This window comes from Arvicanthis niloticus, chromosome X (genome assembly GCF_011762505.2).
Source record: "Arvicanthis niloticus isolate mArvNil1 chromosome X, mArvNil1.pat.X, whole genome shotgun sequence".
Taxonomy (NCBI): Eukaryota; Metazoa; Chordata; class Mammalia; order Rodentia; family Muridae; genus Arvicanthis; species Arvicanthis niloticus.
The window spans coordinates 63,996,815-64,023,284 of record NC_047679.1 but is presented as its reverse complement, the minus strand read 5'-3'; the positions used below and the strand labels follow the sequence as shown (position 1 = coordinate 64,023,284).

General features: G+C 32.7%; 1 protein-coding gene across 1 annotated transcript in view; it reads right to left on the bottom strand.

Annotated features, from left to right (window-relative positions):
- The window catches only part of LOC117694996 (uncharacterized), a 352,556-nt gene that overhangs the window by 151,148 nt on the left and 174,938 nt on the right, over nt 1-26,470 (bottom strand). Inside the window, 1 exon segment of the mRNA XM_076918452.1 lies at nt 2,999-3,082. Within this exon segment, the coding sequence (XP_076774567.1) occupies nt 2,999-3,082 (84 nt within the window).

Genomic DNA, 26,470 nt, shown 5'->3' with positions numbered 1-26,470 from the left:
AAAATAAAAGGAAAATTTAATATTTTACTACTATACATCATCTTTTCAGAAATCTTTTTAACAAGTACCATAAAATGGTGTTGATAATTTTTGAAATAGATATTAATCATCAGTGCTTTTAGTCCAAACCACTTAATTTTTTAAGATACATGAACCAAACTGAGACTGTTTAATTTCTAATCTCCTTTAAAGATTGCTATTTGGTATGACAAACACTCAGTTAGAAATATAAGCAGGGCATTTATTTATGCTTCTTAAATATTGCATTATTTTTGACACCATGGAGTTTCTGTAGAAATATAGTCAACCATGCTTTATCATTTAATAAATATAAATTATATGATGACATAACTGATACCATGTGCTTTTATGATTATTCATTCACATTTAAGGTGGCTAGATAGAATAATTTATTATTTCTTAATGTTACAGTTTAATATTAGTTTATATAGAAATATAAATAAGGTAACTATATGATATCTGAAATTGTTTCTATTAAAACATCTAAACAACTTTCCTTTACTTATGGTAAATGTTTTACTTATGAGAAAATTTACTTTGTAAATGTTTCCAAACTTATTATGTGAGAAGATTTATGTGATAGATATGTACTTCACTGTAGAAAATTTACTGTTTACATAGAAGACTGGAGGCTTGAATAATCTAATTAATAGATGTACACGTTCTTGTCAGAGTTGTCTGGAAGTATTTTAAATGTGTTCTCTGTGTGTTTGAACACTGGAAGAGTAACAGATTTTATCTAAGATACAAGTTTGAAGTTTCTTTTTTATAGAGTACAAAGAATGCAGTTGTCTGAAAAAATAAACATAATTCACTGTGCTTATCAGAGGAAATTTTGTCTCCTATTTTCTGAAACAGGTGGGCCAATTAAGGCATTTGATTTAGTCATACATGTTCTTAGATTTCTGTTCTGCCTACTGAAAGTGGTAATTTTTAATATCCCTTTACTCCCCCCAAAACTGAACTTTTGGCTTGCCTCACAGCAAAGTTAATAACAAGCCTTGAAGTAATTTTTAACTGTATTTAACCTGCCACCCACTGTAAGTTTAAACTGCCTTTAAGAAAAAAGCCAACAGTGGAACAGCCAAATTCACTTGTCTGAGATTTTCCCTGCAATGAGCTTTTGTAACCTATAATATAACATAGCTTTAATCTTTTGTTATGTACTCTAACCTAGAGAAATGTATATATGTATATGCATATGTATGTGTTGTTAATCAGTTTCCAAAAACAGCCAACAGGTTCTAAGTAACCTTATACAACAAATATCTGCCACAAATACTGAGAGAAACCTTGGATATAGCCTGATCACATATGTTTGCAGTATTGTTTAGTAATCTGGATCAGTTATGTAAATCAAATGACTTCTTCCCATGTAAAATTTTTAAGAATTTTTATAAAGAATTCTTCATTTCTTTCCCATGCTACTTTTTTTCGTGCCATTCAATAAATACATATCAAAACCCTTTGTTAGGGGCATACAGGGAAGAGAAGTAGAATGTTCAAGTTTGGGCTCATTCTTGGTCAAATTAATCTGAAGAAAAAATAAGTATTTTTATTTATTAATGCATAATATCTTTATTTTGGTGTCCCAGTGAAGAAATAGTTGATAAGTTAGTGAAGTACCCATCTATATAGTAATTTTAATCTAGTAATATGGATGCTCTCAGAAGGAATCACATCCAAAGACATTCCAGGTCTAAGTGATCCAGCTGGAATACAGGTACACCCTTAATACCTTTAATCCCTCTGGATAATACAGACATGCTCTTAGTATACGCATTTAAACCCTAACAATGAAATAAAGTTAGTTTGTAGAAGAAAGGTGCCATATTTGAGGGTTACATCTAATTGAGGGGCAGATGTAAGGAATCAGGGAAAGGTCTGACAGAATGAATCAGAGATAGGATATGCCCAACTCCCATGAGAACAGCTCAGGAAAGAGATGTGACTTAAGAGAGCAGTGCAGAGAGAGTGATGAAGGTCAGCATATTTTTGTTTGTTTGTTTTTAAACCAGGATAGTGTTATAGGGACAGGTTGCAGAAAGAACAATCTAGAAACAGGTAAAGACAGAACATGATGACAATTACATCTGGTGAATGAAAGTTTTACAACCATCTACACATCTGTCTACTCATCTTTTCATCCATATTATCTATCCTTCCCTTTACCCATCCATCAATCCCTTCATCCATCTCTCCACCCTTCATGCATCCATCTATCCATTCATCCCTTCATCCATCTTTCCATCCTTCTACCCATCCATCCATCCATCCATCCATCCATCCATTCATGTTTTCATTCATTCAACAAGCATTAATGTCCCACCTTTATAACAGCATTATTAAATGTTGTAATTAGAGAAACTAATAGGAAAAATGTCTCAGACTGAGGAGAATGTGAGATAAGCTTATTATTAGGCTTATTATTAGTATTCTTTACATAGTATTATGTGACTACAAGGTACAGACTGACTAATTGTTCCTAAGGTTTTGGAAACATTTCAGTAAAGAACCAATATTTGAGCTTCATGATTATTGGATAATGAAAATAATTAACAAGCAGAGAAAGAAGAATAAGAAACCAAAGAACAATAGAAAGGCCCAAACAGTTAGAACACATGGCATGTCAATGAATATTGGAGTATTTATAGTATGGCTAGTGATTCCTAGACAAGGAATCATAGGAGTTGAGGTTGAAAGATTGATAAACTTACCACAGATGTGTATGTTATTCTAAGGCATTAAGCTACTAAAATTAACTTATAAACACAGAAGCAGGGCTGTTAAAACTGATTCTTACTATAGACCATGGTAGTAGCATGGTTTTATTTATGTCCAAATAACACTATAAGAAGACAGATTTTTATCTAGATCTTTAAGTTCTAGTAACATGGGGAACATTTCTTAAGCCACTAAGTTTATCCCTCACAAATATTCAATTTCTCGATACCTGCAATTAATTTAAGTTACTTACCACTGATAGATGTTGAACGAGTGGCATAGAATCAGCTTTGCATTTCACTGAAGAACTCATTGTTTCAGGTTCAGTTGTAATTGGCTAAAAGCAAAGGTAAAATATGTTTAAATACAGACACAAATTTGATTTTGAAAACAGGAAACAATACTATTTATAGGAGACCCAGACAGCTGTTAGCATTTTTAATATTTCCATAAAAATGTCAATCATAAACTCCTGTACACTGGTATACATAAACAGTGCATGAAAAAAGAGAACTTATATGTTAGGCATTATTCTGAGGGTTTAGGGCATATTTGCTCTTTAAATCCTTTTAACAACCTTATGAGATAGGTACAATTATTATAGATATGGAGAAACCAAGACATGGAGAGGTAATTTAATCTGATCAGTAATTCAGTTATAGAATTGAGATTTGATCTCAAGAAGATTAAAAATGGAATCAACCCTTTTAACACTAAACTGATTTAATAAATTTAGAGCTCTAAATTTAACAGCATCATGTGAAATGATTTGAGAACTTTCCTATAAAACATAACAATTACCAGTTTCTATTTTACTGCTTTAGAAATATTAACTTATTTAGTATGGCTTAGTGTTACATTTATTTAATATATTAATGAGTACATTATATAGAATATATTGTTTTCCCTTGAACTTCTAGAAAATTGCTTAACTAGTAAACTTAAATAAGTCGATGAATGACTATATATGAAAGTATTTTATAATCCAGAAAATAGAAAATTTACATAAAGATTTAATAATACAGAAATACAAACTTAACTGACAAATGAGTAATATGTGTAAATGACTAATTAAAAATATTTCATCAAATAAAAGCTCAAAAACATGAGACCTGACTGATGATTTTTATGAAACAAATATGGGGAAAATACCACAAATTTTACTTTAATTATTTCATGAAACTGACCAACAAGTAAAATTTTCAAACTCATTCTACAAGGACAGCTTTTCTATGAGACCAAACAAAACAGTTCTAGAAAAACAACATAAAGTAAGCTATGGACCAGCATCCTTAACTAACATATGCATCTTCAACAAAACATTAACAATACAAATAAAAAAATGTATGAAAAGTTATTCACCGTGACCATGTAGAACTCATCCTAATCTCCAAACGGAGTGCAACATGAATGAATGAATAATAGTAAACACATTGCCAGAATAAATAATGAAACCATATAATTATCTCTGTAAGTACAAAGTCAGTATTTAATAAAACTCAACATAAGAATGATGGAAAATTAGGTACAGGGAGAATATTTCAGTATAATAAAAACATATAAAAAATTTTTAAAAATATTAAACTGAGTGCAGGAAAGCTAAATTTTTTCTGTCTTAAAATTGGTGCAATCCAAGGACATATATAGGACATATATTACAAGTTCATCAATTTAATTCAATATACTACTGGAAGTCCTACTTTGAATAGTTAACATAAACAAACAAACAAAAAAGACATAAATTGGGAATTTTCCTGAGTCAAATTGTCTCTATTTGCAGATGGACATGAATGTATATATTAACCAGACCTAAGAAAATGCACTAGAACTAATGTATGTGTTGCTATTCCCAGTGTAGCAGATTGATCATGGGGACTCATAATGTTGGGCAATCAGTCTACTATTGATCTACATTCCCTGACACTAAGGTTAATAAACCAATTCATTAAGTTGCAACGTATATAACCAATACATAAAAATCAGTATCATCACCATATGCCAGTTACAATAGCTACAAAAATTTAAAGCATTTATGAATAGATTTAATCAAGGCACCGAATGATCAGCAAAATTGAAAATATGGTATGTTGATGAAAGGAACTCTGCAAAATGCAAAAAAGCAAGATATATTGTTATATTCATAGATTGGGAGGCATAGTAATATTAAAATGCCTAAAGTCCTGCTCCTCAAACAATTTATAAAATCTTCAAACCCCCTTTGACATGCCAGTGATCTTTTTAACATAATGAAAAAAGTCTAAAGTTTTATTGGAACCACTATAACTCTAAACAGCAAAATAATCTTGAGCAAAAATAGCAAACAGGAGATATTACTACCTGCCACTATGGTAACCAAAACAGAATGATATTGACATAAAAATAACCACATAAATAAATGGAACAAATAAGTAGCCTAGAAGTGAGACTATATATTTACAGTCCAATGAATTTTGACAGTCCTAAAGACCCACATTATAAAGCATAGTATTTTCAGTAACTGATGGTGAAAAAATTGTATGTCTACATTTGGTTTAATACTACCCAACTCTTACTGTCTACTAGTTCCAAAAACATCATTCTAAAATAACTCAATATCTTAAATGTAACTCTGGTCTTAAATATAAGGCCAGAAATCTATGAAACTATGGGAAGAAAAATGTGAGAAACATTTCACACAATTGGCAGGGTAAGGCTTTTTTGAGCATACCTCAAAAGCATAGTAAATCAAGATTTCAAAAATGCAAATGGTATTCTAGCAAATAAAAAGTTGCTGCAAAGTAATCTCCAGAGTAAAGAAATAACTTACAGAACTAGAAAAATATTTGAAATTATTCATCCAACAAATGCTGATAGGAAAAAAATAAGAAACTCAGAATCTCAGTCACATATAAACAAATAGCCCATTAAAAATGAGCATTTACTCCCAAAAGTTATTTCCTAAAAGACATTAACATGGCAATATGTATGAAAAATACTAAATATTATTAATAATCAGAGAAATGAAAGTCAAAACCAAAATGAGAAATCAATTCTCTCAAAACAGGTTACAACTATCAGTAAGATAAATGGCAATACATGAAAATGCAAAAATGAAATCCTTGAACACAGATAATGAAAATGTAAATTAGCACAACTATTATAGAAAAGCATATGGATGTTCCTAAAACATACACAATACAAAACAGAAAATATAATTTTTAAAAATCCATTAGTCTAATTCCTCACTGTATATCCAAAGGAATAGAAACCAGTATGACAAAGAGATACCTTCATCCTTATTCATTGTAGCACTATTCACAAAAGCTAAGAAATGAAAATAACATGACCATGAACGAATGAAGTAAATGTAATATATACATCTCTCTCTCTTTCTCTCTCTCTTTCTCTCTCTCTCTCTCTCTCTCTCTCTCTCTCTCTCTCACACACACACACACACACAAACACAAAATGGAATACTATTCAGTAATAAAAGTTCTTGTCTTTTGTAACAACATGGCTATGACTAAACATAATTATGTCAACTGAGATAAATCTAACAAAGAAGGATAAACATTTGATTTCACTCATATGTGGAATCCAAGAAAATGTATCATATATAAAGAGATAAAATATTATTCACCAGAGGCTGATAAGAGTAAAGAGGAGAAGATTTTAGAAAAGGATGACCATGACCACTGTGCACTAAGCTAATGCTAAATGGAAGTAGTTAGTTCTGGTATGCAACTGCATACTAGGGTACCTACAGTGATTATGCAATAGTGATTACATAGTTACTTTATACTATTTACTATACAATTTTGATGAAAATGTTTAATATTTTCTAAAATATTATTAACACTAATAGTCAAACCCTATAATAAACAAAAACATTTTAATAGATGTATTTAGCATAAGAAATAATAGAGAACTTCTATCCAAATAATTATAACCTGAATAGTAGAGAAGATACTTGGGAGAACTTAATTCACTTACAAATAAAGTTAATTGACTGTTGCATAAAATAAATGATGTTACTCAATTTTTTCTGAGCAACACTTGTATATGAAGTTTAACACAATACAGAATTGGGGGAGAATGGTTTTGATTTATAGCTGTAATGATTACAAGGAATGTATGTTTTTACAAGTGAAACTCCAAGTCTTGGTTTCTTCATTAATAAGAAATGCTATTAATACTTTTCTCACATGGTTGTTTTTATAGATTAGATAAAATACTATAAATACAGTGTTTTGAATCTAGGCACCACAAACTAATGATTAACCTTTTTCTTTACAATATTAAAAAGCATATCAATTTATGCTTTGATTGATGTCTATTTTGGGAAATAACATAAAACTGTATAATAATAAACAAAGTTGGTAGAGTCATTATTTTGAAAAATTCAAATATGTTTTTGAAGATTTAAACCCATTGTTTTACGTGGTTCAGTATAATATTTGATGGCAGCATAGTAGTTCAGAATAACAAGGAATGGATGAAGATTAAGTTAATTGGTACAGTGCTCATTCAGCATGAATAATGATCTGGGTTTGACACCCAGAATCATCCAAACAATAATACTAATGGCTATTAGTTTCAGTGGTTTCATAGAACTGCTTTATTATTAATAAGAATTCTCAAGATAAAACTGAGTGATTTATTAGAAATTATTGAAAAGTAAAATATCCTCTCATCAGCTGAAAGTCCATATTTAGATTATAATTTTAAACACATTTGATGAAATAGAAGTAATACACTAAAAATATAGCTGAAACTTTAAAACTAATGAGACTAGTTCTCCATTGTGAAAATAGCATTCAGGAAACTAATCTATAAATATGCATCTATATATGCATGGATATGTAGAGTGAGATATTTTTATATTACATAGTTTCTATAAAAAAGTCTCTTTATCCATTCATTATTTTACCCTACCCCTATACTTAAGTTAATAACATGGTTTCTCATTAAATATTAGGCCTCTGAATATCTTGGAAATATAAGTTCTGCTAATAGCTTGGAAAAATCACAAAAAAATATGTACTAGATTTTTAAATGTGAGTACATTTGGGCAAAATAGAGTATTTACAATCTTAAAACTACTGAAAACCTAAAGTCAAATCGATTTCATAACAAAATTATTTAGACTTATGCTAGAAATATTTAAACACTATTTAATGTACCATATATAAATATAGACTTTTATAAATTATATCATGCACAATATTTTCCATTTTAAATTAAGCATGTAGGTTATGGTTATGCAATGTAGCATATAAGCTTCTCTCTATATATACATATATAGTATATACATATATACATATAGAGCAATATAGCTACAAAATAGGTACATTTTCTTCATATCTACATTTCGAGTAGTTTTAAATTCATATTAGTATTTAACATAGTCATATTTTTGACTTAGCTTATGTATTTTTCTTTTTAAATGTACATATTTTCAATGTTTTACTTTAAACTTACTATACTTACAAATACACTATGCCATCAAAACTATCAAGAGAATTTAGTTTTTGTTTTTCTTAATAACTTTCCTACACAGTGTTTTTCAATCATAATAGACATGGATAATAAGCTACCAAAACAAACTTAAAAGAGACACTTTCGAAATTTACTTGTATTTGGTGGCATTCATCATAAATAAATAGAAACAGAAAACATTTTAAAGGAAGAAGACAGTTTTAGACTAAATACTAGCCAAGATTTTACAAATCAAGAACTAATTAGATTGCTAGCAGCTAGGAGCTACAGCACATTTATTCTAGATTTTTATTCATAGTACATAATGAGTATCTTATATTTGCTGAACTAAGTTGATTATATAATCAAAGATTCGAATAAGCACTGAAGTAAAAAAAATGCAATGTAAGATTAAGGAATACTATAGGAAGTATATTGATAATAGAAACATTTAAAAAAATCTGCCAGTGAAACTTGAAACAAGATATCAATGCTGCACACTGTGAGGCATAGAAATAGTCTCTCAAACATTAATGCATGTACATATGAGAAATATAAAATCCGATCAAAGTTAAAGAACTGAAAGATACAGTGGATGACAACTTTAATAATTATCTTTATAACGAATGCTAAGATAGAGAAATAGAAAGGAAAAAATTGAGTTCACACATAAAAAATATTCCAGAGATCAAAAATTTCATTATTATACTGCTGAAAAATTATCAGGCATTGTTTGATAAAATAAAAAAGGGAATCATAAAAAATTACTGATTCATGTGGTGAAATAAGGGAAGACCAACGTAAATTAAAAGATGTGTTATATAATTTCACCTAGTAGATGTTTACTTTCAAGTATTCAGGAGCAAGCCATATGATTAATAATAAGTAAGATTAAATAAATAAATGAAGATTTTTAAGAAGTATTAAAATTCCACAAAAGTATTCATGTTCAGTGCCAGTAGTTGAGAACTTTTCTTTTATTAATTTTACAGGATTCAGGAATTGGAAGTGATGCATATTCATGTGCTAACAACAAGAACAACAATAAAGCAAAAGGTTTTTAAAGAAGATTCTTTTTGAATTATAATTTTAATGAGAAGAAAAGAGGAGTTGTCAAAAGTAAGCAACCTACGGACCAATATCATTAAAGAGGAATAAAATGTAAGCCCAAGAGTTAAAGTAGGCTGAGTGATACTAAATAGAATATGGCAATTGAGATTTACTTGTAGTAATACTTTCTTTAATGATTTATTGTTATTTTTCAAAGTATCATTACAAAGGTTTGAGGTTTTCCATGGTCTTTCTGAACCCCATTTCCCTTTATATTATTTTTGTGAGTAATTTTGTAAGCATGATCACTTTTCTAATCAAAACATATATAGAAAATGTAGATAATAAATATTATAATTATTTTAACAAAGCTAATTAATAAAGGCTTATGAAAGACATTGTCAACTAGATTTATCCAGTAGTAAGATGTTGGAAGAAGCAGAAATCTTAACAACAGTAAAAGAGAACAGCATGAACAACAACATAAAATACAAAAGGCAGTAGTATGCAAAAGATAGAAGTTTGATTAATTTGCCTAAAAAAAACCAGTCTCTGGATAAGGTTAAAGCAGTCAGCTTTTGAGGTATAATTATGCTCTACTGTACACACAGGAAAAATGACAGAAGTACTTTATAACAGTACTACTTTCAATTATGTCAAGACTTAGACTTCAAGATTGTAAAAATTAAAATAAGTTATTTGTTTAAATGCATTATATAAATTTAAAAATATTAAGCTTTATCAAATAGATACAACAAAACCAAACAACATATACAGAATCCAGGGGGAGAAACTGTAGGGTACTTATATGTAGGCTACTTATAAGTAGAAACAAAAATTAACAAATGTCTTTGCCTCCAATTATAGTAATGAAACCATTCAATTCTGGATCCACTATCTAGCTCAAAGATCTGGGCTTTATTCAACATTAAGTTGGTGATTTTTTTAAATCTCAATTAGACTTTTAGCATTAGTAGTCTACATTTTACCCCAAATTATATCTCAAACATCTTTACTGTCATCACAAAGACAAATCATCATACATTCTGGCAATTCAAAAGTATATTTTGGTAAACACTGCAAGTGAAGAATCATCTCTGTTCTTAATGACTCTGAGCTTGACAGGAATACCAAGGAACATGTCTTTTGGATGTGATTACATTTTGAATTTCTAATTTAGTTAGTTGATAACTACTATTTAGAATGATGTTATTTATTAATGTGGATAGGTGTAGGCAAGAAATTGGTAAACAAGGGCCCATAGTAAGTCTTACCTACACAAAATCAATGGATAAGCCTAAAAATGATTAGAACAAATTCTTCCAGAATTTGGAAACAAAAAATCTTAACAGAAATTGTATTCAAAAGTATTCAAAAAATGGGAAAACTCTGTGATAACAATTTAGTCTGTGGGGTTTCCATTTATCTTGCTGATATTCTTCCAGCTTACTAGGCCTAGCTGGATAGTTCCTTGAAAACTTTTACACATATGCCTGTTCAATTGACTTGATAACACATCCACCAAATATGAAACCTTTCCTTTGGGACATTTGTGGGAAACAAATAGAGGAACCTGCTTAAGTTATCGACAGCTGTCTTAAATATGGATGACAGATGGGCAATCAATAAGCTAAACAAAATATCAAACGGGAAAAGTTAGTGAATGCTAGTTCATTGTAGCTTTTATAAATGCCAAAATATTTACATAAATCTGCAAAGATATGGCTATCAACAGAGCTGTACATATTTCCAGGTCTGAGAACATATTCAAGAAATGCTCACAAAGCTTTTATTTATCAATTACACTGAGTCTCTTGTAAAGCATGAATGCTAAGGACAGAAATGTCATGTGACTGCTGCAGCTGAATGTTTCACTATGCTATTAAATGCTCCATAAAAGAAGCTATCATAGCCCTTCTGGCCAGTGCCTTCTGATGGGGCAGACTGCCAACTAGTCTGCTTCCCTGAAGGCACCATAGCCAGAAAGCACCCCAGGAGGTCTACTGCATACAGGGCAATTGGTAAGTATCCTCCTGAAGACCCATGGATGCCACTGGGAATGCAGTGGACTCAGCACCCATCTCCTCTATGGTAAAGAATTGGAGAGATCCTACACTAGCAACTTAACAACACACCTGAAAGCTCTAGAACAAAAAGAAGCAAACATACCCAAGAGGAGTAGAAAGCAGGAAATAGTCAAACTCAGGGCTGAAGCCAACCAAATAGAAACAAAGAGAACAATACAAAGAAATAACAAAACCAAAAGCTAGTTCTTTGAGAGAATCAACAAGATAGATAAACCTAACTAAAGGTCCCAGCAGCAGTATCCAAATTAACAAAATGAGAAATGAAAAGGGAGACATAATAACAGAAACTGAGAAAATTTTTAAAAATCATCAGCTCCTACTACAAAAGCATGTACTCAACAAAACTGGAAAAATCTTGATGAAATAGATGATTTTCTAGAATGATACTACATACCAAATTTAAATCAAGAACAGGTAAGCTATCTAAACAGGCTCATATCAATCACCTAAGGAAATAGAAGTCATTAAAAACTTCCCAAGCAAAAAAAAAGCCCAGAGCCAGATGGCTTTAGTGCAGACTTCTACCAGACCTTCAAAGACAACCTTATACCAATATTCCTCAAACTATTTCATAAAACACAAACAGAAGGAACACTACCTAACTCATTCTATGAAGCCACAATCACTGTTACCTAAACCACATAAAGATGCTACAAAAAAAGAACTTTAGACCAATTTTGCTTATGAATACGGTTGCAAAAATACTCAGTAAAATTCTTGCAAACCTAATTCAAGAACACAGCAAAATCATCATTCACTATGATCAAGTAGACTTCATCCCCAGGGATGCAAGGTTGCTTCAATATACGAAAATCCATTAACGGAATCCACTATATAAACTAATTCAAAGGGAAAAAAATACATGATCATCTACTTAGATGCTGAAGCATTTGACAAAATACCATACCCCTTTCATGTTAAAAGTATTGGAGAGATCAGGAAATCAAGACCCATACCCATAATAAAAGCAATTTACTCCAAACCAACAGGCAATATCAAACTAAATGGAGACATACTTGGAGCAATCACATTAAAATCAGGGACAAGACAAGGATGCCCATTCTCAGCACATCTATTCATTATAGTACTTGAAGTTCTAGCTAAAAAAATGAGACAATAAAAAGAGATCAAGGGGATAAAAACTGGCAAAGAATAAGTCAAGGCATCACTATTTGCAGATGATACAATAGTACACAAAGGGGACCATGAAAATTCAAGCAGAGATCTTCTACACCTGAAAAAAACAACTTCAGCAAAGTGACTGGATATAAAATTGACTCAATTAAATCAGTAGCCTTCCTTTATACAAATGATAAACAGGCCAAGAATGGATGTACCACAGATCTGGCAGGTGAGAGACTCTCAAGACTCAAAGGGAAGGATTGTACATGAAATGTCCATCAGTGGGAAGAGGGAACTTGTTGAGCCCATCTCTAGCAGAGAGATGGGGCATCACATGGAAGGATGGGGTTGCCATCCCACAGTCAAAAACTTGGACTCAGAATTGTTCTTGTCCAAAAGAACTGTAGGGACAAAAATGGAGAAGACCCTGAGGGAAAAGAGGTCCAGTTACAGACACTAATTGGGATCCAGTTCAAGGGGAGATTCCAAGGCCTGACACTATTACTGATGCTATAGTGTGCTTACAGACAGGAGCCTGGCATGGCTGTCCTCTAAGAGGCACAACAAGCAGCTTAATAGGTCAGATGCAGACACTTACAGCCAACCAATGGACAGAAGCTGCTGACCCCTGTGGTTGAATTGGGAAAAAGCTGGAAGAAGCTGAGGAGGAGGGCAACCCTGTAGGAGGACTAGCAGTCTCAACTAACCTGGACTCCTGAGATCTCTCAGACACTGGACCACCAACCAGGCAGCATACACTAGCCGATATGAGGCCCCCAACACATATACAGGAGAGGACTGCCGGGTCTGGACTTAGTCAGAGAGGATACACTTAACCCTCAAGAGATTGGAGGCCCCAGGGAATGGGAAGTTCTAGTGGAGTGGAGGGAGTGGGGACATCCTTGTTGAGACTGAGGGAGGAGGTATAAAATGTGGAACAGTCAAAGGCAGACCAGGAAAGGGATAAAATCTGGACTGTAGAAAAAAGATTAAATAAAATTTTTTAAAAAGGAACCATAAATATTTCACTAGTATTCTCCTGAAAATACAACTTGAACAATTTCAAGTTATATACCTTTAGCCTCTGTAAGCTGTGGTTAAAAGTTTCTGTAAAAATAACCATCATTTGCTTTTTTATTCAATGTTTCCTTAACCATTTGTAGAAAACACTATGTACTTTCTGAACATATCAGAAATATGCCATCTAGAACAGCCAAAAGCACACAAAAGAGTATGAAATTATACCTTTGATCATTACATAATAGTCACATAAGTTTTTTCAATTTCAAATTGACTGCATTATTTCCATTACTCTCAAATTTCCCATATTCCTACTCTTTTTAGTATCATTTTGCAGTAGAGATTGGAGAATGTTAAAAGAGCTAAAAGAATACTTGAAAATTGAGTGTGTGTGTGTGTGTGTGTGTGTGTGTGTGTGTGTGTACATTTAATTCACATCTAATACACCTACAGAATGCACGCAATGCAAAACCCAATTGAAAAATGGTCGAGTGAATGGCCAAGGGGTCTAAAACAGCCATTGTCATTGTTCTAAAGAAGTATAACAATGGCCAACAGTAGACTTAAACATATTCAGCTTCACTAATAATCAGGGAACTGTAGATCAAAAATTAGCCTACGTTACTTCACACCTGCTAGGATGCTAATACCTAAGAGACTCGAGATACATGTTAATGTAGATATATGAAAAGCAATCTTTGTGGAACGGTAGAGGAAAAAAGTATGGAAAAGTAGACTATTACTAACAAATACACACACACACACAACTCTCAAGATTCCTCAAATAATTAAACATAGAAATTCCTACTTGTGTTAGTTAATGTTTTGTCAATCTGGGTAATCTGGAAAGAGGAAATCTTATTTTTTAAAAAATGCACCCAATAGATAGTTCTGTAGAAAAGTCTGTAGATATTGTCTTGATAAAGATTGATGTGGGAGGGTCCAGTCCTCTGTGGCAATGATACTTCTAGGCAAGTGGCCTTGGGTTTCAAAAGAAGGCATGAAGAACATCCATGGGGAACAAGCCAGTAAGCAGAGTTCCTACATAGTTTCTGACCCAGGAAACTGCATCCTGGTTCCTGGCTTCAATTCCTGCCCTTACTTCATGAAATGATGTACACCTGGAAGTGTAAGATGAAGTAAATCCTTTCATCTCTAAGTGTCTTTCAATTATGATGTTTAATCACAGTAATAGAAACCTAACTTAGATATGATCAAGCAATTTTCATTTCTGGATATATGACTAAAAGAACCTGGAAGAGAGGCAACAATTGGAATGTAAATAAATAAAATAATTTAATAAATATAAAAAGAAATAAAATACAACGACATATCTGAATTTTTATATTTGTAGAAATTACATTTACAGAAGCCCAGTAATAACATGTGTCTATCAACAAATAAACAAAGTAATGAACACACTGAGAAACATGATTCAGTCACAGAATCTGGTATTCAGACATTAAAGAATGTAATTTCTCATTCCCTTGAACACTTGATTTTTGACAAAGAAGCCAAACCATACAATCGAAAAAAAAAAAAGTATCTTCAAAAAATGGTGCTGATCTAACTGGATGCTTGCATTTAAAGACTGCAAAGAGATCCATATTTATCACTCTACACACATAATCTTCAAGTTGATTATAATCATTAGGATCATAATAATGAGGATCATAAAGACCTCAACATAAAACCAATAAAATCATCATTTCCCAACCCCCAGGATACTTGTCTTTCCCACCTTTTGGGGGATTTTATTCTTACACACTGGAGATACTCCTAACCATACAATATAAGATTTCTAAAATTTTAATATTCTTTTCTTGGTGGATAAATGAAGTGATATTAGTTAGTATCATGTGTTATTAGTATTGCTTATAATTCTCTCTCAACATTTTCTATTAAAATTTAAAATACAGTGTGCAGCTCACTAAATTTAAGAGGTTCACTTATCATAGATATACTGACTCTATCAATAGTGATAATTTAAAATTTATAAATAGTTTGAAAAAGAATTTATGGTTACATTAAACACAAGCAGTAATTCTGGGTACTATCAAAACACAAACAAATTATTTATAACTTCAATAGAAATTTGTTTATAAGCCACTTGGGGATTCACTATCTTTAATTTACTTAACAAACAAATCCGGAGCTAAGGTAGACTGATAGAAAGCATGTTTAGGATTTTCCCTGTATTCATCTAGTACTTATTACCAGTTAAATATCATGCCCAATTCTTTTGAATCTTCATAAAAAATATTCTCAAAGGTAGCCCCTAGGTTAATGATGACAAACAAATGAACTCTGACTTTAAATTTACTTAAGTAAATGTATTGTTGGACATGTTCACAAATAAATGAAATAAATCAAGAATAGAAACTGCTGTTTAAATATTTTTTAAATGTAAAATAAGTTAGAAAAGCATTATTTTTTAAACAAATTGATAGTTTAAATATAAAATACCTTTAAGAATATTTTATGAGGATTCAAAAGAATCAGACATGATATTTAACTGGTAATAAGTACTAGATGAATAGGGGAAAAATCTAAAATGGCCATATTTTGAAAAGAGATTTATAATCAGTAAATTTTTGACCTAATAAGGCTGGATTCAAATCAGATTTATAATCAGTAGGTTTTGATTTAGTTAAAAACAAATATATGACACTCAAAACACATTTTGATATACATACATATAGTAAAATTATTATTTTAATAATTTACTCATCACATATTTTAGATATATTCTACATAAGAATAAAAATTTCTTAAAATTTCAAAATGCAGTATAAAAACAGCCTTATTTTATACATTAGTATGCCAAATTTATCTTCTGTCTGGCTACTTTTATTTTAACCTGACAAAAAATAGAGTAATTTTGGAAAGGAAACTTAAACAGAGAAAATGCCCTTACCTGTGGTTTGTGGGCATCATCCTCTGTGCAAGCCTGTAGTGCATTTATGATTGATGTGATAAGTATTATTTCACAGTGGGCTGTAGTACCCCTGAGCTGGCAATAAATGGGTGCTGTAAAAAGGCAGGCTGAGCAAGTCATGGAGAACAAGCCATTAAGTGGCATAACTCCCTGGTTTCTGTTTCAGTCCCTGCTTCCAGAATCCTGGCTTTAGCTCCTTCCCTGACTTCCCATATCACCCTGAGAGAGGTAACTGAGACACAAAAGGACATGCATGGTATGTACTCAGTAATAAGTGGATATTTGCCAAAAAACAGTACAGAATACCTAGGATATAGTTCACAGAACCCAAGGTTTATAAGCAGAAGGGCCCAAGTGAGGATGCTTCAATACCACTGAGGAGGGAGAAAAACAATAATGGGGGCGGGGCAGAGGGAGGAAGGGACCTGGGTGAGAGAGGGTACAGGGAGGGGAAAGGGGGAACATGACCATGTATTTGGGAGAAGAGGCAAGAAGCTCTGAGAGCCAGCACATAGAATGAAATCAGGCAACCTCAGAGATAGGAAGTGGGAGGAACCTCTAGAATGCACCAGAGCCCTGGGAGGTGAGAGACTCTCAGGACTCAAAGGACTCTTACATAAAATGACCAACAATGGGCAGAGGGAACCTGTTGAGTCCATCTCTATTAGAAAGGCAGGGCATTAGACATGGAGGGATGGGGGTGCCATTCAACAGTCAAAACTCTGACCATGTCTGAAAAAACTGCAGAGACAAAAACAGAGAAGATCCTGAGGGAAAGGTGATCTAGTGACTGGCCTAAATTGGGATCCAGTTCAAGGGGAGGATCCAAAGTCTGACACTATTACAGATGCTATGGTGTGCTTACAGACAGCAGCCTAGCATGGCTGCCCTCTGAGAGGCCCAATAAGCAGCTGAAAGAGTCAGATGCAAATACTTGTACCCAAACAATAGACAGAAGCTGGGGACCTTGAATTAGGGAAAGGCTGGAAGAAGCTGAGGAAGAGGGTGACTTCATAGGAAGACTAGCAGTCTCAACTTGAGATCTCTCAGACACTGAACCACCAACCAGGCAGCATAGACAAGCTGGTCTAAGGCCCCTGACACATATAAAGCAGTGGGTTGCCTGGTCTTGCTTCAGTGAGGGAAGATGCACCTAACCATAAAGAGACTTGAGGCCCCAGGAAGTGGGGAGGTCTGGTGGGATGGAGGTGAGGGTGGGAGGAGGGGGAGGGGATATCCTCTTCGAGAGTGGCGGAGAAGGTATAGGATGAGGAACAGTCAGGGGAACCAGGAGAACGACTGAACTGTAAAAATAATGATTAAAGAATAATAGTAATTTTAAAAAAATAACAGCTTTAATTAAATTAATTGCTAGTACCTCTGCTTCTGCAATTTCTTTGACACAAGAAGTTAAAACAGCTACTCTTGTTAATCATTTAGCACAAAATGTTACTAATGTTTTGAATATATAAGAGGATTTACATAGACATTTGGAAGAAGGGATTGATGCTCTTTATCCTATTCAAATTATTAGGAGTTTCAGAGTTTAAGGAGCCATCTCAAGTGTCAAGCCAAATACCAATGAAGTTGTGTTACTTCTAAAATTTATAATGATAGTCATTATAATTAGAAAAAATTAAAGACACGTGTAAGGCATTTGGCATAATTATAACACCTCTCTATCTAACCAAGGAAGTGAAAAATCTATATGACAAGAACTTCAAGTCTCTGAAGAAAAATCAAAGAAGATCTCAGAAGATGGAAATAGTTCCCATGGTCATGGATTGGCAGGATTAATATAATAAAAATGTCCATCTTGCCAAAAGCAATCTATAGATTCAATGCAATCCCCATTAAAATCCCAACTCAATTCTTCACAGAGTTAGAAAGAGAAATTCTCAAATTCATTTGGAATAACAAAAAACCCAGGAAAGCAAAAACTATTCTCAATAAAAGAACTTCTGGGGGAATCACCATCCCTGACCTCAAGCTGTACTACAGAGCAATAGTGATAAAAACTGCATGGTATTGGTACAGAGACAGGCAGGAAGATCAGTGGAATAGAATTGAAGACCCAGAAATGAACCCATACACCTATGGTCACTTTATGTTTGACAAAGGAGCTAAAACCATCCAGTGGGAAAAGGACAGCATTTTCAACATATGGTGTTGGTTCGACTGGAGGTCAGCATGTACAATAATGCAAGTCTATCTATGCTTATTTCCTTGTACAAAGCTCAAGTCCAAGTGGATAAAGGACCTTCACATAAAACCAGAATTAATAACACTGAAATTAATAGAAGCGAAGGTAGGGAAGAACCTTGAATACTTGGGCACAGGGGGAAAGTTCCTGAACAGAACACCAATGACTTATTCTCTAAGATCAAGAATTGACAAATGGGACCTCATAAAATTGCAAAGTTTCTGTAAGGCAAAGAACATTGTCAATAGGACAAAACAGCAACCAACAGATTGGGAAAAGATCTTTACCCATCCCACATCCAATAGAGGGCTAATATCCAATATATACAAAGAACTCAAGAAATTAGACTCCAGACAGCCTTGATTGTTCTTTGACTATAGGTGTTTATTGTCTTGCTTGTTCCTTGACAATTTGCATTTATTGTATTGTTAGTTCCTCAACCTAGAACTGACCTTAATACGTGCATGAAATTGAAATGGTATTAAAGCAAAAAGGAGAAGGAATGGGATAGGGGGTTTATGGGGGGGATGGGAAAAGGGGATAACATCTGAAATGTAAATAAATAAAATATCCAATAAAAAAATAAGAAGAGCTATTAAACCCAAATACATAAAAAAATCTAGCATATATGAGTTCAACTAGTGTTTTCTTTGAAATTCTTATGTTTATGTTTTGATTATTTAGCCCTGAGTATTATACATATTAAGCACATGTCCTTCACTGAGCCATTTCCTCAGAGATTTTAGTTATTTTGGTGGAGGAAATTCCTTATTACATCTCACACTGTCAAAATACAAGGAGTGTATTTAAGTCAATGAAGTTTCATAAATTCTATTTGTATTAATCTATAATCTCTGGCTCACTAAATTAAAAAATAAGAAATTTCATTAACAGTGCATTATAAGAGACCATCAAATCATTCTTTTTTGTACTAGAGCTAATTTTTAATAAAAAGGTCATCTTCATATAGCCATGGCCACCATGAGTATAATATTGTATGTAATATTGTGTGCAGTAAAATATTAAGATACTCTGGTATTAGTTTATATTTAGGTAAGTACCCATAAAATTTAGGTTCAGTATGCAACTGAATAGAAGAACATCAAGAGGCACCTGGGTTACTTGTTATGTTCTTTAAAAAAAACTACTTCTATTTTTTTTTGAGATTATAATCCTATCATGTTCCCCTTCCCTTTCCTCCCTCCAAACGTTCTCATATATTGCTCCTTGAACTCTTTTAAACTCAAAACTTTTCATTAATTGTTGTTACATGCATGTAGGTATATGTGTGTGTGCCCACACACACACACACCCCTAAATATACACTGCTAAATCTGTATAATGTTACTTGTATGCATGTTTTTTTATGGGCTGAGTGTTAACTGGGTTCCCAATTAGTGTGGCCTTCCCTGAGATGTCCATTTCTCCTGCTCTTAGTATGCCTTACTTAACTGCCTGTAGTTAATATAAGTAGTTCTGAGACCTCCTGGGCTCCCTCTTATCCTCTTCTCCCCATGTTACCTTTTCTATTGTTTTCCATGTTCAGGTCATCTTTAGGTAGTCATGTTGGGAAGTCTTTATGGGTGTAGGTTCTGAAATTACTAACAGACATAATGCTACCACAAACTCCTAGTCTTTCCACCCTGGGCACTCTGGCTATTCAGCTGACAGTAGACAATTGACTCTTTAAAAAAAATTTTTTTGCTTCTATACTGGAATAGCAAACCAGAGCCTCAGCCTGAAAATTGAACTTTTAAGTAATAAGACAAATCTAATAATTCAATAAAATTCAATAAATAATCCAATAAAAGTGTTAAACATGATTAGCCATGTAGTCATTTTTCTCCCTACTTTGTTTGATATAAAATATGAAAAAAAAGTATGTTTTGGATCAGAATGGAGGAAAATACCACTCACTCATATTCAACTACTGCAACTTATTTTTTCTTAGTTCTACTCTTTAGAATATAAATTCCCCACTTTTCTCTATTTTTAAATACATGGCGGCACACACCTTTAATCCTAGCACTAGGATGCAGAGGCATATGGATCTCTCTGAATTCGAGGCCAGCCGGGTGCACATAGCAAATTTCAGGACAGAAGTGTCAACACAGAAAAACCCTATCTAAGATAAAAGTAAAATATAAAACCTTTGTAGCATCTTTTCTTTAACTTGTACATAGTGGCATGCTTACTGGCATTTACTGCTACAGAGCAATTAAATTCTTTCCTCTTTGAAAATCAACATTATTCCATATGTAAGATGGTCTTGTTTTTTGCTATCTTTGAAAAAAAATCAGAGGTGTATAGCAATGGGGGATGGGGAACTGGGAGTAGCCACCAGAAAGTCCCAAAATCCAGGAAAGCAAGAGGCTCCCAGGACCCCACAGTGATGACATTAGCTGAAATACCCCACAAACGGGAGGGAGAACCCGTGGAGACCATATCCAGAGGTTAGGCATGACCCCCCCCCAATTGAGGGATGGGGCCCCCCACCCATCTCTAAAATTTTAACCCAGAATTGGTCCTGTCTAAAGGGAATACAGGGACAAAGAGTAGAGCAGAGACTGAAGGAAAGGCCATCCAGAGACTGCCCCACCTGGGGATCCATCCCATCTGCAGACACCAAACCCAGACACTATGGTTGATGCTAAGAAGTGCTTGCTGACATGAGCATGATATAGCTGTCTCCTGAGAGGCTCTGCCAGATTCTAACCAATACAGATGTGGATGCTTGCAGCCAAACATTCGACTGAGCACAGGGATCCCAATGAAGGAGTTAGAGAAAGAACTGAAAAAGCTGAAGGAGCCTTATCTGTCATCAATAAGAGGGGAGGCCCTTGGTCCTATGAAGCCTTGAGGCCCAAGTGTAGAGGAATGCTAGGGTGGTGAGGAAGGAGGGGATGGGTGGGTGGGAGCACCCTCATAGAAGCATGGTAAGGGGGGGGATGGAATAGGGGGTTTGTAGAGGGTAAACTGGGGAAGGGGATAACATATGAAATGTAAACAAATAAAATATCTAATTAAAAATTTAAAAACTGAAAATTAAAAAAAAAAGACCAAGTCAATATAACGATTAAAACCCTAAAAGTCACTGTGAAAACTATCACATTCCTGGAAGGTTTTCATTATACCCCAAACCTGAAATGAAAACAATATGTTTATGTCGAAATGCCTAAATTATTTTAGGGAGAACCTAAAAGAATCATTAAGTTCTTAATAATTCTTCCAGTCTACAAAGAAACAAACACTTTGTATTAAAATTATCTTCTAACATGAAAATATTTTTAAAAGTCATAATAATATAACTTTTATTTTCAAGGAGTATTCAAAGTAACCATATAAAGCAATGCAAAAAAATCTTTACAGTATTGATTTGAAAATCTGGATTAGAATTCACAAAATTTTTGAAATTATGTTTAGCCTTGTCATGTCAATAATTTTAGGACTTAAGAAAGGATTTTTAATCATTTTAATCCCAGTACACAGATTTTTGTGAACATAGACTCCATTGTGATATTAAGTTTAATATTTTAACTAGCCCTGTCACTTTGGAACATTCCTTAAAATCATATGGTACTGTTATAAAATTTGATACATATAAAAGTGACTTTATTTAGACACAGAGTATGTACAGAATTTATTAAGTAAAGATTATGTCATCCTGGATTAGGGTGCTTCCAAATCCACTGTTTTTTATCTTAATGATGACAGAAGTGTTTGGGAACATAAACACAAAGAAAAAAAGATCAATAACTATACCAATGATCAGTCATGAATGGTGAGTGATGAGTGCCAGAAGCTGAAAGGGCTAGTAAAGATACTTTGCTCATAACTTTTAGAAGAACATGACCTTAATGGCACATTGATTCCAGAATTTCTGACTAATCTACAGAACTGTGAGAGAATAAACTACTTGTTTAAGCCATTTGATCTGTGATAATTTGCTCCAGCTGTATGAGGAAAATAATGCTTTGAAATCTTCTATTACCTGATCTGTATTCTTATGTTTCACTCAATCATTGTGAGAATCAAACTGGAGTGAACATGGAATATATATTATATAAACCATTTTTTTTTGCTGGTTCACACATTTGTAAGTGGAATAATAATTTGGACTCCAGTTACTTAATCCTATTGTGACAAGGACCAAAAAAGAGACTATATTAAAAGATAAACCATTGAGAGTGGTAATGTGCTCTATGAGATTTATAATTTTATGTAATTATGTTTACAATGAATACTAACAGGATCTTAATTATAGAATAAAATTAAAGTCTACTAAAGTTAGAAAGAATTATTGCCTATGCTATCTTATAAAATATTTGGTAAAAATCTCAATCTTTATTGAAAGTATATAAATATCATTCCAGTCTCAGGAAAGGAAAATAAAGCAAATTAGATTTCAGACATTCATAAAATAAATTAGATACTGAACAAAAGCAGTAAGACTTAAGGATCAATGTATCTCAAACTTCTTGAACAAAATAAAGAAAATGAATAAATCTAGATAAAATACTAAGTGATAGATTAATTCTACCTAATATCTTCTCATTTCCAAATCTGAGGAGTATACAGAATCTTTTTTTGGGTCTTTGTTTTGTTATTTTTTTGTCTTTTTAATAAGAAAAAAAACCTACAAGTTTTATTACTATGAAAAAGACACTTTATATAATGATATCAAACTGAAACAGTTTGATAGGTACCTTAGTACTAAAACATTTATCTCTGCTTTTATTGTGAATTAAGACATACTAAGGATTTTTTAAATTTTCTTGTCCTTCATTTTTTGATTACTAAAATAAGCAAATGTAAACATGCAACGTGATAGGTTTAGAAAGGTATCAAAAACAGTTTCAGAGTAAAGTGTGTACATATGGACCAAATTCTAAAAAATGATTCACTTTGCATTTCTTTAAGAAACTTCCTCATGTAACTAATGTTTTAAAAGACCAAATCAAATATTTTATAGATTATGTTAATGACTAGTTACAATTTTATATTTGATTATTTATTACCAATGGTTTCACTAGATGCAGATAAAAATACTGAAAAAGCTGTTTTATTTGATACCTGCTTAAAAGTCATTTTGACTTGGCTCCTAGAAATTTCTATGAAATAGTCCCAAAGACAGTTTTTCTTTCTGTACTGTCATGTTTTCATTAACCTGCTGTGTGCAATACAAAAAGAATGCATATTGGTCTCACAAAACAATAATTCATTTTCTCTAGCTAAAGAACTACCACCATTAGTAATTTAATATGCCATTTACACCTACATTTGGGCCTTCAAATTGAGCATCTTATCATCAAAGGTAATTTCCTGATACTTCATTCTTTGACAAAGAGCATATTTATGTTAAAACCATATATCTAGGTATACAGTGGAAGAGTATTTTCTCTACCTGAAAATTATAATGTATGCACAAGCTAGTGATTAGGTATACTTCTAGACATAATAGGTTTTTGTGTTTCCAACCAAACACAATTTCAAGAAGAAGGAATAAAATCATCAAAGTGCTATTGAACACTTCGAAGGACATAAGATAGTATCATTATGTTCCCATTAAATTTATTCCCAGTAGCCTACGGAGCCCTAGTTCAGCTCTTTTGACCATTTGTTTTTTTCAAGAGCCTTGAAAAACACATCCTCTCCAAAATGAAATTATTTACTTCAGCTGTGTTAGTCAGTTAATGGTTGAAGTATTACTTAGTTGCAAAATGGATCCAAAATAAGTAAGCTTTTACATTTCTTAGTCTAGAATGGGACAGAAACAAGACAGATTTTTAAGTCATAAAGTTATTATTCTGCAACTTTGAAAGTGCCAAGTACAATTTTGACTTCAGTTATTCCTAGAAGCAAAGTGTAGCAACCTCTATTTTCCACCTCCCCAAACACCAAGCCCAGCCTTAAATTTCATCACTAAGTCACATTATCTTTTGGAATTTTGAGAACTTTATGATAAGAAAATAACAAATGCATATGAGGTAATGAAAATAAACTGAGAGGATTTTGGCAAGACCTGTTTATTCAGCTTATTTTTTGGCAAATAAATATATGTCAGGGCCTTCTAAGACAACGAAATTACAATATGCCTTCAAATTAAGTAGGTTAATGGATTCTTTTATTTCCATGCTTTTAGGGGAAAAATGTTGGGAGTCAGAGAGTGACCTTCTTTTGAAGTTTTCTGTTTCCTTCCTTTCAAAATACTCAGTGTGGCAAGATGGTATATGTAGAGTTATCATGTTATGAGCCCCCACTAATTCCTATTGCATTTATTCCTTTTCCATTTTCGATGCTTATATCATACTAAACACAGTGAATTTTGTCCAAGAACTTAATGCTTCTAATTGCATTCTCATTTAAGAAATCATATATCTATAGAAATTTGAAGTGATTTGGTAAGATAAAATATTTTAAATATTACACTGATAGTATAAACTAAAATTCTTAAATGTTAGCTTTTCTCACTGTCCCTCATAACTTGACTCAAGAAAACAACATCCTTGTTTTTCCTGTCATCACTTTTTTATTGTTCAATATGTTTGATTGTATTTTATCATGTTATTTTTCTATTTGAAAACTGTACATAACTATTTTATACTACCATCTTACATTTTTTATAACCTACATTTCTAGCTATATTTCTAAACTAATTTTAAACACGAATTATTTTCTTTAACCATGCTAATATACAACTAAAAGTATAATCATTACAAATACAATGCTTGCTTTATCTGATTTACACTTTTGTGAACAGCCTCTTTCCATTTCATTTACGGAAATTTTATGATTTAATAAATAAATCCAACAAGCTTCCTATACAAATGATCATTAAAAAAAGAGATAGTGTCATGTACAGTTCTCTTTTCAGAGTCTATCCAACTCCATTGTTTGATATAACTCTTGAATAGTTACTACTTAGTTTGTTCTGGTAACAAGCCAAGGGGCCTTCTCACTTAGTGTGTCTGTAGCAGTTATGCCACAACAAAGAATGATCTGAAGAACAGAGAAGAATCTAAATTCAAGAGATATTCGTACCATTCCATGCAAACATAAGGGGAGCAACCAGAAGAGAGGGATAAGGGAAGCACCCTAAGACCCTGTTGTCTATCCCCCACAAAGGTTCTGTTTTAGTGGTTAAGTGCTCTCACACCTAAATTTACATATCTTCTAGCCTTTGACTCATGGTTTAAAATAAATTGTTAGCCTGCCACAGAAACTATGGAGAGAAATTAGTCTCTTTCTACTCTCCATTCGGCCAAATTATAAATACATGCGTTTTAATAGAGATGTTTTTCTAATTGGTTGTTGAATTCAGTGAACTAATGCAGCAGATTATGAACTTGACTTGCTAATAATAAGCAATATATTTGAGAATAAACTCTGCTTTAATTAAGGGTATATGGAGAACCAAATATAGAAATAATAAAATACATAGAAAAATATTGTACCAAATACCTAAGTTTTTATTTTTATAAGGCACTGATGGGCTTGTCAGCTAAGTGGTAATGAGGGCATGCTTTTATACAGAAGAAATCTCTTTGTTACAGATACGACTGCTATAAGGGCAAATAAACACCCTACCAAGAGCCTGTCTGTGAAGTTCTAGCTACATACTTATAGTGAATTTTATCTTTTGGATGTTTGCCATGTTTTGAGAGTTTGGGTTATAAAAGCTGTGGAACAGTTACTAGTATCTAGTGGTTAGAGTACATGGGTCATTAAATATTCCACAGTTACAGGCAGTATATTATGTGACCCTAAGCAAAGTATTATTGAATCACAATTAATAATGTTACTAACAAAAAATTATGTTCTACCATTCCAAAATATGAGTGTTTATCA